The sequence below is a fragment of the Bubalus bubalis genome, chromosome X, assembly GCF_019923935.1.
Source record: "Bubalus bubalis isolate 160015118507 breed Murrah chromosome X, NDDB_SH_1, whole genome shotgun sequence".
In the NCBI taxonomy this organism is placed as follows: domain Eukaryota; kingdom Metazoa; phylum Chordata; class Mammalia; order Artiodactyla; family Bovidae; genus Bubalus; species Bubalus bubalis.
Window position 1 is genome coordinate 17,406,158 of NC_059181.1, and position 12,961 is coordinate 17,419,118.

The following is a 12,961-nucleotide window of genomic DNA, read 5'->3' on the forward strand; positions in this document are numbered from 1 at the left end:
TGCTGAGACACGTTTCCAATCTCAAGATTTAGGATAAATACCAGAGTTTCACCTTTGAAGCTCCCTTCTCATTTGAAGAGTCTGAGTGGGCAGAACTATTAAACAGTTTCAGGAGGCTGTGCAGGCATAAAGCACTGCTTTGGATGATATAAGAAGGTTAAGGCTTAGCAGTGCAAATTTACCTCCACAGTGTAAATTACTATACCTGGCTACAACAATGTAACTTTCATATTAATTTCATCTATTCTCAGAAATTCTTTTTTTTCCCCCTTTGGAATGAGAATTTTATTCTTTTTTTTTTTTTTCCTATTGCACCTTTCTTTTCTTTAAATATACGTATTTTTTAAATTGAAAAATATTTACAATATTGTCATGGTTTTTACCATACATCAACATGAACTGGCCACAGGCATACATATGTCCCCTCCCTCCTGAACCTCCCTCCCCACCCCATCAGTCCAGGTTGTCACAGAGCACTGCCTCTTGTGAGAGATGACGAGTATGTTTCCCTACTTTTATAGACGAAGGCTGAGTGGGCAATGATTTGATCTACATCATGCCATCAGTCAAAGAGGGACTTCTGTCTAGAACGTGGGATCCTGGGGGTCAGATTAGCTTTTCCAACGGAAGAAGAAATGGGCCTCCGGCTCCCCAGTGCCCAAGAAGTGAACTCAGTCTGTGTGTTTAGCGCTCTGAATGCTGCAGACCCCAGTCATTACTTCAGATTTCGATTTCATGGGCTATTAAAAGGGGGAAACGTGTCCGTCCATGCGTCCATCTGTGTCTGTCTCCATCTCCTCTTACATCTCTGGACCATGAGAACCCAAGATCGCCCCAGGCAGAGGCCACGCTTTTCAAAGAGGGTAGTCCTTGTCCAAAGACATCCTGTGAGCAGACTATGCCTTCAGACCAGGTGCGCACCTCCAGGAGTCAGCACTGCAGGCACCTGCTCGAGGGAGCCTAGGAGTACTCGGGCACAAAGGACAGCAAGCCTGGACAGCTGCCGTGCTGACAGGCAGTAATTACCAGAGCCGACCAAGACGTGACTATAATCAGGCGAGGCCAAATGAAGAGGGCACGACCTCTTTCTTAAAGGCACCATAAGCAAAGGGACAAAAAAAAAAAAAAATCAAATGAGCCCACTCAGAGGCAACTTATACAAGTAACACAAGAGGCCACTGAATCCAAACCAAGAATTCCCTCTCTCAGGCAGACTGGGAGATCTGATGGACATGTGAGCTCGGCGACAGCCTTTGAGGTTGAGTCCTGCCAACTAATACCTGGGAAGGTGCTGCGTGAGCCATTTTTCCCCTGCCTGCTCCAACATGCCCGTGAGCAGGAAGATGAAGGGCTGAACGGGTGGACGGTGGCCCTTATCCCAGGCTAGGCAGGAGATGAGAAACCCTCACCAGGGAAAGAAGGCCAGATAGTCTTTGTGGGATGGGCCGGGAGCCTCAGAAAGAATGCAGGCCAAACTGAGGACTGATAAGGTCAAGCCTCTCCAGGCTTGAGCCAGGAATTCAGGGCAGGTCAGCGCTTTCTCACCGGAGATAAGGCTGACTTTTTTTCCCAGGCACTGAAGAGACTTTTGCTGGAGGATTCTGGGAGATCCCAGGAGCCTGGGGAACAAACAAGTCATACTCCTGCCACTGGAAGAAAGAGTCATGATCAGTGGATCTCAACTCTGGGAATCCCCTGGGAAGCTTTTTTTTTTTTTTTTTTTAAAGTGTCTGGCCCCAGTCAAGGCCAATTAAATCCAAATGTCTAGGGGGTGGGAGTAGGGACCAGGCTGTAAGATGTTTTAAAAGCCCTTCAAGAGCTTCCTCCAGTGCAGCCACAGTTGAGAACCACTGTGTGACAATTCTTCTGCAAAGAACCAGATAGTAAATATTTCTGGCTTTGTGGGTCATACTCTGTCTGTCTCAGTCCCTCAGCTCTGCTCCTGTACCTGCTACAGACAATGGTTAAGTGAATGGACCTGGCTAGGTCCCAATAAAAGCTTATTTACACAACACCCTGAGTGCCTAGGATTCAGCCTGTGGGCCAAACTTTGCTGACCCGTGGTTCAGACTATAATTTACCCCAAGCAAGAATTCTTTCCAAAAGGTCCTGCAATGGTCACATACTTCATCGGAATGCAGCTGGAGGCCAATTTCTCAGGAAGAATGAAAAAAAAAAAGTTTCTGAAATAACGAATGTATTTAGTGTTAAAAGAAGATAAACAGAAAAACATACTGCAATGAAAAAAGTAGGAGAAAACACTACAAGATGGAGCTGCAGAGAAAGTACTTGGTGTGTCTCAGAAACTGAGTCTATGGTAGAGAAGTTCAATGGCAGGGCTCTATAGAGCATCACACAGGACCAGGGCCCCTGTCAGCTAGTTCCTGAGCACAAAGAACTATAGCTGACCTGGGCTCCTAGTCTCATGGGGACGTGTCTGCTCAAAGCCAGCAAAGCAGACTCTGCTTTGGTCAGAGACAAGAAAGGTTAAGGCTTGGATATTCTCAGACACCAGATGGCCCAATATTGATGTGAAATTTTTCCTCTCCAACAAACAAGAGTTTTATTGTGGACTTCCATAACTCAGGGGGAAATCTGTGAAGGCTGTGGAAGAGAGTGTTTGCTCTCCCCCATGCCCTTCTGCGCCAATATTAGAAATGGCTGTTTACCTTTATTGCCTCATTTCCCCGCTATAAGCAGCCGTGAGAGATAAATTGTGTCCCCCCAACACCAGGTGCTAAGGAACTCTCTGTTGAAAACTAAACAACTAGTCTGGCTATCCCACTGTGGGCCATGAGGAAATCGAGAAGTAAAAAGCACCCTGCCTGTCACGTGTCCCTTCAGGTGCTGTGAAATTGCCAGACGACCTGTCAGTTTACAGTCGGTCCTTATTTCCGGGTCACTTGAACAATGGGAGGGCAGGCTGTTTCAAAATCACATGATCCATTCTTCCAAGCTGACTCTTCCATGTCTCCAAAATAGTATACACAGCACTGATAACTAGCTCCACCAAAAGATCTGGGCTCAAATCCAAGGTCTACCATTCATTGGAGGTGTAACCTTCAAGAAGATCAGTCTACTGAATATTTTTTCTTGTGTATACAAGGAAAGTAACATCACCATGTTACAATGCTTCATGATGTTGCAGTCACAATTCAGGAAAACACTAGGCCATTCAATGATGGTTCCTTTAGTTTGAGTCACTTCCAATGAAGGACGTTACGGGCGCTAAGTCCCAAGGTCCTTCTGCTGCCAGTACCTAAGCAAAGAGACACCTCCCTGCTTTGGATGATTAACAATGTGAGTGATCTGGGCTATGTGAGACCTGTTGGGTGGCCAACAGGGGCCCAGGTATGCCACGGATCCTGCCACCAACAGCTCCTGACATGGGCCCAGACCTTACAGAGGTCTGGGCTGTTATAGCACAAGCCACCAGAATGACTGTCTTGAACTTGAGCCTGTGGCCAGAAATAGTTTGTCTGAGTCATATGTAACAGAAGTAGCCTCAATGGAGTTCAGGTTAAATGGCAAATTGAAGGAGCTTGGTGAAAACCCAGGAACAGCAGCTACTTGATAAAATGCTTGGATTAATTCCTAGATTCCATTCACAGTTTTTCTCCCTGAGGAGACAGGCTCTAGGAAGAGCCACTGGCATTTCCAGCCCTTCATGAAAATAGGGAGGCCCCACCTGGCCTCCTCTACTACATGAGTAGAGGCAGAGATGGAGTCTATGCAGTCACCTCTTGTGGGTTGGGAGGTGGAGTCTCAGGATCTCAAATCAACACCACAGAGTCATCACCTTCCTTGACTCAATGTTTCTTCATACACGACTTTAAAGACAGCATGTGGACTGTTACTTTTTTACTGGGCATTGATAAAATTTTACAGGGCACGGGAAGAATGAAATTACCTGCATCTCCCTATTTCCCCAAATGTCTGGGGAGGGAAAAGTCCATGGAAATACAAAAACTGATGCTGAGGGATGTCTCAACTCCAGAGGACTACAAGTCCTGGATGTTTTTATGCTCTAGGCTCCGCGACGCTCCGGGAGTCTTCCCCTCCAGCTGGGTGTGGAATCCCATAGGCTGCAACTAGGTCTTCCTATATTTGCATCAAGGGTTCCAGTCCTGAGTCCCCACATGGTCTGCAACTGAAGTCCTGGCTACACCATTACAGTAACCAGTACATAGACATACCTCCTCTCTCCCTTTAAATTATTTATTTATTTTAGGTTGTGCTTGGCCTTCGGTGCTGCATATCGGCTTTCTGTCATTGCAGAGAGCGGGGGCTGCTCTTCCTTGAGGTGCGCAGGCTTCTCACTGCGGTGACTTCTCTTGTGATGAAACACGGGCTGTAGGGCGCATGGGCTTAGTTGCCCTGCGGCATGTGGAATGTTCTTGGACCAGGAATGGAACTTGTATCCCCTGCATTAGCAGGTGGATTCTTATCCATTGTACCACCAGGGAAGTCCGACATACCTTCTCGTCATCTAATTTTTCCTTTCAATTGCTGGCAAGAAACTTCTTACCAGGTTCTTCTGTTATGTTCTTTTTCCATTCAATTCTTAGCAAGACTGATGGGCAAGTCTCTTTGGAGACCTAACCAAACCTGACCAGTTGCCTGGGAAGAAACACTCTATTATGTTGAATCATATGAAACTGACAATAACTGACCCTTTTTAAGCTACAAAAGTGACAGTTTTATATGGCCCAACCTACTTCTACCAAGCAACTTTTGGAAAGGTTTAGAATCACTAACTATACTCTCAGAAACAGTTCTAAGCCACTGCTTCAGCCAAATGCAACCTGGAGGCACAATTCCACGAGATCATTTAAAAGAGACCATATGCTGAGCCATAAAGTTATCTCAATAGACGTCAAAAACTGAAATCTTACATAGTCTAGTCTCTGACCACAATCAAATTAGAAATCAACAACATCACACATTTAAAAAGTTCCAATAGCTTACTTTTAAAACAATCCATGGGTCAAAAGAGAAATCACAAAGAAAATGAGAAAATAGTATGAATATTTGGTTCATAAAACATGAACCAAAATTTGTAGGATGCAGTTAAAGTAGTACTTAGAGGAGAATTTATACCTTTAGAGGCTATGTGAGAAAACGAGAGGTCTGAAATCAATGCTCTAAGCTCCCACTTTAGGAAGGCAGAAAAAGAAATTAAAGCCAAACTAAGCAGAATGAAGGAAAAACTAAAGAGAACAAATCAATAAAAAAAAAAAAATTAAAAAACGATAAAAATAGGGGAAGAAAACAGAAAACCAAAATCCAGTTTGCTGTAATGCTACATAAAATCGATAAAGGTTGAGCTACACTGATTAAGAAAATAAAGCACAAATTATTATTATCACAAATAAGAGAGGACACTAGCTCAGAGTCTAGACATTGAAAGAATCACATGGGAATTCTATGAAAACTTCAAAAACTTGACAGCTTGATCAGCGGTCAGCAGATTCCCTGTAGGCCAAATTCAGCTTGTTTCTTATTTTTATACTTTTTATCAGAACAAACCACACACGTCATTTACATGTCATGTCTGGCTGCTTTTGCAGTGTAACAACAGGGTTTGGTGGTTGCACCTGAGACCATATGACCTATGGTGCCTAAAATACTCACTATCTGATCCTTTACAGAAAAGCTTACTGATTTTTGGATTAGATGAAAGAGACAAATTCCTTGAAGCACACAAACATCAAAACTGACTCAAGAAGAAACAGGAAAACCTGAACAGGCCCATGTCTATTAAAGGTAATGAATTTATAGTTACAAACATTCCTACAAAGAAACAGATGGCTTTTCGGGTGAATTCTATTAAACGGTTAAGAAAGTATCAACACTGGGCTTCCCAGGTGGCTCAGTGGTAAAGAATTTGCCTGCCAATGAATTAAGTATCAATACCAATCCCACACAAACTTTCCAAAAACTGGGGAGGAGGAAACGTATCCCAGTTCATTCTGGGAGGTCAATATTATCCTGATACCAAAATCAGAGAAAAAGATGACAAATAAAGAAAATTAAGAAGAAACCAGCTTTTCCTAAAAACTAGCATGGAGCTGACCCATCACATTCTGATGGACAGTAAAACAAACAAACAAACAAGAAAAAACCTAGTACATACCAAGAGGTGAAGGGCAAGAGATGAAGCAGCCTGGAAACTACACACCATCATACCTGAGCCTGCAATCTTTCATGGTACATAGAAACACAGCTACCTAAATTCCTGCTACAGGGGGCAAACTCCACCCTCACCGCTCTCTTCTCCACAGCTTGTATGGCTTATTCACCTTCGACAGCAGTTGCAGTAAAAAAGATGTCTGGCCCCCTCGCCTCAACTCCATTCTGACCTGCAACACAGGATAAACAAAGCTTTGAGCATGTCTTTAACGTTCAAAGCTGTGTCACCAGGGCTACAAGCCTGGCAACATGGCACTCACGTCACAGGTAAGTCCCTCCAAGTCTCAACCAGATTTAGGTTTTTATAAGATAAAATCTAGTGGTACCAACTTCATACACTCTCCCCAAGCTCACTGCCACTGGATGAGTCACAGCCACGCACATCTTCAGTGGGCGGTTAAGTGTGACAACTCTGTCGAGAATGGACTGGCTCAGGCAGTGACTGAATGGGTCAGAAACCAGAAGCTTTGGCTTCTGAGTGATTCCTTCTGTTCCTGTGCATCTCCTGAGTCCTAACAACAGGAGCCCAAGCTTGGCAGGCTCTGAAACTCAGAGAGGTTCCCTTTGGAGAACATCAGTGTGCATCCATCTTACTTGGGCAGAGTTCCCTGCTTTCCCCACATTATACTGAGTTTCTCCACCTTCAGTGTCTTGCGCAAGAAAGGATGCTATAAAGAGACAGGGGCCTGACATGCGTGGAGGCTCCTGAGCAATAAAAGCATCGTAAGGAATTCCCCAGGATCACCCCAGACGAGCAGGGGTCTCCGGGGAAGCCCTTTTCCACGCTGACAAATGTGAGTCGGGAGGTGGTTTCATGTCACTACCTGAAACTGTGCTTGCTTGCTTTCTCCCTGCCCCCCCTCCCTACATGGAAACTCCAGAAGGGCAGGGGCCTCTCCTATCTCAGCTCCACCGTGTTGAGTGGGCACCTGACAAACACTTGCCAATGGAGTGGTAGGGCATGACCATTGGATGCGGGCATGGGAGGCTGACTACCTAACAGTAGGCGATCAGACACTTTACGCAGCTGTCTTGCTCAACTTGCGCCCAGGGTCTCCAGAGACTAGGGTCTGCAGAGACCTGACTCTGGAAGCCCCACGTGCTCCTGGAGGGGGATGCTCAACTCACAGCTGGTGTACGAGCGGCTGTCGTCCTCACACATCTTGTGCAGCTGCTGGTACTCCTCTTGGGCCAGCTCGAAGCGCTGCTGCTTAATCTGGTAGATTTCTTTCTTGGCATTGAGAGCCTCCTGGGCTACAATTAAATATTCCTTTAGCATCCGTTCCTGCTCCCGTCTCCACTGCTCTCTGGGATCCTCAATCTGGGTCAGCTCTGAAATGGAAAGGGGAAGAACATGAGGGTCTTCCGAGTCCAATCTTTAGGCTGAATAATTGTGCAGTTATGTGACTAATCAATACAAAGTTAATGACTGACCATGATGTACATCATGGAAGCATCTGTATGCTGAACCCTCCCAGAGTTGGGGTCACCTCCTATCAACACAGCCATGCCTGGGTCGAGAAGAAAGCTCTGTAGTTGCGTAGGGGAAGACGATACCAGACAATTTTTTTAAATTAATTTTTTTAAAGTTTATTAAAGTAAAAAAGACAGAAAGCTTCTCACATAGACTTCAGAAGGGAGAGGAAAGAGTGCCCCTTTAATTTATTTTTAATTAGAGGATAATTGCTTTACAATGCTGTGTTGGTTTCTGCCATACAATGTAAATCAGCCATTAGTGCACATATGTCTCCTCCTTCTTGAGCCTCCCTCCCACCTCCACCCCATCTCAGTCCTCTTAGGTTGTCACAGAGCCCTGGTTTGAGCTCCCTGCATCATACAGCAATGGCAACCCACTCCAGTACTCTTGCCTGGCAAATCCCATGGACAGAGGAGCCTGGTAGGCTGCAGTCCATGGGGTCGCTAGGAGTCGGACACGACTGAGTGACTTCACTTCCACTTTTCACTTTCATGCATTGGAAAAGGAAATGGCAACCCACTCCAATGTTCTTGCCTGGAGAATCCCAGGGATGGGGGAGCCTGGTGGGCTGCCGTCTCTGGGGTTGCACAGAGTCGGACACGACTGAAGCATCTTAGCAGTAGCATCTTAGCATCATACAGCAGCTTCCCACTAGCTATGAGTAAATGTTGATGGACAGGAACCCAAAGGAGCCCATCACTCTCAAACTAAGAGATACATACAACCTTTCTCTCCCTGCCTTTTCACCCTGGGCTGCTGTTGCCTCTGCTGTACCTGGGACTGGCTTGCTCCCCTTCTCCTACCTCCCATGCCAGACCAGAACTTTCTGCGTCCTTCGTGGATTTCCTATAAATCCCCCACCTGCCGCTCTGGCTCTGTCATTCAACCAGCTCCCCAAAGGGCTCACGTCTACCTCTGGCTCCAACCTTTCTCCCGAGTGCACGTCTCTTCTTTCCCCCTGCCTCCAAGAGGCATCATGTGGACGGACGCAAAGTACTTCTGAGTCACTCGTCCAAAACAACTCAGTCTCACACAGCGCCCTTTTGCTACCCAAACCACAGCAACCCAAAGGAAGCCAAACTGACGAGCACCTGCTTCTCCGCCTGCCCCCTTGGAATGAGTGGCTTCATCTTCATCGACCCACTAAGCCAACCGGGAACTTACCCTCAGAGTACACCTGCCCCTCATCCCTCACGCAGTCTATTTCATGGGCACTCCAGAACTGGCCATTCCTGCCCCTGTGTATAATAGTGACTGATGCCGGGACGTCCCTCCTTCTCCCCTTAGTTCAATCAGACTCTCAGAACCTCTCTCCCAAAACACCTGCCTGCCTTATCCCACCAAAAGCCATCCTCTGAGTGCTCGCCACAGTCACCTTCTCAACTCTGCTTCGGATTCTATACCACGTGAGCCTCTTTTAAAGCACAAGGTCTTACCAGGGCATGATGAATGTTCTGGAGTTAGACAGAGGTGATAGCTGGACAACACTCCATGCACCCAATGCCACTGAACTGTACACTTTTCAATGGTGAACCTTACGGTCTGTGCATCTCACCTCAAAATGGTTACAAATGTAAATTCTATGTAATCTCTACTCCCACCCCCACCACACACACACATACACAGGAGCACTCACTAGGATGTTTAAAGTAAGTTTCTTTTGAAATCTCCTTCGAGAAACATCCCCTATCCTCTTTCACAATGCTAGCCCAGGGCCCCTCCTGGAAAGCCTCTCTGGGTCTTAAAAGAAATAAAAAATAACAAAACTCAGGGTCCTGATCTAGCCCTGGAGTTCAGACCTGGGTGGGAGGCAGGGGGAGGCCACAGCTGTTTTAAGTGCCCAGATGTCTCTGATGATAATTTAGGCATCAGACTTACTAAGGTCGACAGGCATCGTTCACACTCTGTCCAGGGCCACGGGTCTTGGGAACCCCGAAGGTGACCAGCCCAGGGCCCCTCTGGTCCCTCACTGCACTGTCAATCTGCGCAGTTCCAACTTAACATGTGACTCCTCAGGTTCTCTGTCTTTAAAGAGCTTTCCCCTTACATCTGTGCTAGTAAGAGTTAAGATTCCAGGGGAGTGTCCTTGGTAGTCCAGTGGCTAAGAATTCTCCCTGCGATGCAACGGACATGGGTTCAATCCCTGGTCTGGGCAGATTCCACATGCTGCACAGTAATTAAGCCTGTGCGTCACAGCTACTGAGCCCATGCACTACAACTACTAAAGCCCCTGTGCCTAGAGCCTGTGTTTCACAACAAGAGAAGCCACTGCAATGAGAAGCCTGAGCACTATGACTAGAGAGTAGCCCCTGCTTACTGCAACTAGAGAAAGCCCACATCCACAACGAAGACCCATCACAGTAAAAAAAAAAAAAAAAAAAGAAAAATTAATAAATAAATCTACAGAAAAAAACAGCTTGATTCTCAGGAGCAAGTTTTCTGGAATGGGGTCTTTGGCCCATTATCACAATAAAAATCTTTCTTGTCTTCAGGGAAGAAAAAGAAGTTGGGTTCTCTGAAGGTGTCAGAGAGAGGAGGTGGCATGACCCTGGAGATGACGTCTTCAGCCACATCCTCCATGGTGCTGGGTCACCCCAATTATACTCAAGGTGGTTGGAAGAAAGTCCTTGGTGATTACTTGGTTTCCAGGTTCGTGGCCATGTCTAGTGTGTCATATCGAATCCTTAAGGGTGGATCCTGGGTCTCACTTTCCTGAGTGGCCAGCATGCAGGGGTGCTTTGTAAAACTTGCTGTGACTCAGTGAGCAGGCGAGAAAGGCACACCCACAGCAAAGAAGGGGACACAGCAGGAGGAGAGCAGGGTTTACGAGAGACAAGCCAGCACAAGGTGGTCCTAGGCCTTGGCAGGCTTTCCAGAAAAGTCATGTAAGGCCAATGCCTGTGCCGTTCAGTAACGCCACCAGGGCCTGGAGACAGTGGAGCCCTGACCTGAGGGGAAGGTGGCCCAGACGGCCAGAAACTCCAGCCGCATGCAGCCCTGAGGTGCTCGGCAGCCAGGCCAGGGGAGCGTGGCCCCTGGGTGCAGCCTTGCTAAGCACCACATCCAACCTGTCAGCAGTGGATCCGCCTAAGAAGGCCTCCTGCCCATGGGGTAACCACCGCGGAGGGCGGCAAGGCTGAGGCCACACTCACCCCTCTGCTCAGGCATTGGGTAAGAGCCAAATCACTGCAGGCTGAGTGCCTGAAAATGCCCCCAGATACCACCAAGTGTCCCTTGGAGGTAACGCCAGCCCCAGATGAGAACCACTGCTCCCAACAATTCTACAGAGAAGGCTGGCAGGGTCTAGGACCTGTGATTTTAGCTGTGGTCTTTATATTATTTTCTCCCTTCCCAAAGCTCCAAAAGATTTGGCACATTACAGTTAAAAATCAAAGGGATAAGACAAAATGAAGTTCAGATAATCATGTGGGCATTTACTGTTCCAAGAACTTGTAAATTCCACTCTGCAAGAAATACTCTCCTCATTTGGTTAGCGATTTCTATTACCAGACTGCCTGGGAAATTTATAAAATTTATTCCTTCTATTAGGTATTCAAACTCTGCATTCACCATATTCCATGCAGTCCTGGGCAACATACAAGCCAACGTACAATCGCTTCAATTTTTGAACAACTCAGCTAATGAAGACTTCAGATGACATTTATAAAATCCATTTTAATGCTGTGTTGGAGAGTAACAATTGTTTCACTCTACAGAAAGAGTTCCTAGCATCTGTGAGATCAACATGAAAACTCAATCATATATAACAACCCAAGCGTGGCATTCTACTTACTATTTATGTGGTCCATGTAATAAATTCCAATTTGTTTATCATATACAGTTTCCCATCCTAAAGGAAGTTCATCCCCAACACAGTCAGCAAAGGTCAATGGCTTTGTTATCCTGCAAAATAAAATTATGAAAGCAAATGTGAAAGTGAGGTCAATTTCACCTAAGTTTGCTAAGCGGACTCTAGAATTTGGTTTCAATACAAAATTCTGTATCATCTTAACAAATTGACTGCTTTTGTTCCAACTATTTGGTTGGAAAATTAACTCACTGACTTTGCCTAAATAATCATCAGTAACAGTATCAGTATACTCACGGTTAAAAGCATGACTATCCCACAACGCAACCTTAATACCAGTGAAAACAGATATTGACAGTTACAAAACAGGTAAAACAAGCATCTTCGAAGCTGTATGCTTAATGAGTTGATGACAATGGAATGTGGCTCTGCCACAACACGAGAGCACCTATGTTTTGTTCTTATTCTCTGACAAGTGTTCCCCGGTCTCAACTTTCGGTTTCTGTACATTACAGTGTCAATGTATTTAAAATGTATTTGTAAGTTTCCTCTACACCCCAACCCCCACCGGGCATAAGCAAAGGAGTTAAATGTTTACCACTGACCAAAGGCAAAAAGCCAAACAAGCATGGTAATGATACAAGGAGATGCCTACTAAACACTGCCTGGATTCTTTACTCAGTAGGAGTCAGAAACTGCAAAGGATCCTCTTTGTTTTCTGGCGAAAAACAACAAAAGCATATTGTCTACAGACGTTTCTTCTTGAAGTCAATCTGATCCAGGAAAGCTTGGCTTGACACAGAGAGATAAAGGAAAGGTTTTCCAGATAAGTAGAACCTCCCCCTCCCCTACACCCCATGATCACAGAGATTGACAGGACAGCTGTGGTATAAAACAGGCCACCCCTAAAATTGTCTGAGTCAGGGCAGCTATCTATTCAGTTGTCTCTAAAAATGCACAGTGACTGGTATGCATGAGAATCTGATAACCTAAATTTCACTAACTCAATCTTCCCACATCTCTGTTTCAGTCTCTCGCCCCAGAAAAGTGAGACACCACAACCACTGCCAAACCCCACAAGACCAGTATGAATTTTGAACATGTTATTTCCCCAAACTGGTTTGACAACAAAGTTCTGTCTCTCTCAGCAGCTTTTACAAACTGATCAACACCATCAGAACAACGCTGCTTGGTCTCATCTTCATTTTAAACATATGGTTTTAAGAAGTTAGGAGTCAATATCAAAACAGAAATATACATATAGAAAGTAAAACACATCCTTGGAAGTCCTCTTAAATACAATGCGCTCAAAACCCCACAACATCACAAGATGAGCCTACTGCATACCCTCTGTCCCGGCCCCAAACACCACCGTCCACAGCACAGTTCCTTTACAGGTAGGGAATGGGATAGTGGTGGCATGGTTCCAAGTCAAACAAGTAACGGCAGGGTGTTGTGCATGACTCAAGTCCTGAATGGGACCA

The 12,961-nt window shown here is 45.8% G+C and overlaps 1 protein-coding gene across 4 annotated transcripts in view; it reads right to left on the minus strand.

Moving 5' to 3' along the window:
• Window positions 1–12,961, minus strand: part of WWC3 (WWC family member 3) — a 110,241-nt gene that overhangs the window by 58,867 nt on the left and 38,413 nt on the right. For 2 of the 4 annotated variants that reach the window (XM_044937201.2, XM_025276633.3), the window contains exons 2-4: window positions 11,463–11,572; window positions 7,321–7,524; window positions 6,303–6,362 (exon numbers count right to left, since the gene is read on the minus strand). In XM_044937201.2, the coding sequence (XP_044793136.1) occupies window positions 6,303–6,362; window positions 7,321–7,524; window positions 11,463–11,572 (374 nt within the window). The remainder of the gene's footprint in view (window positions 1–6,302; window positions 6,363–7,320; window positions 7,525–11,462; window positions 11,573–12,961) is intronic. The other 2 variants (XM_006050693.4, XM_044937200.2) reach the window with 1 other exon arrangement.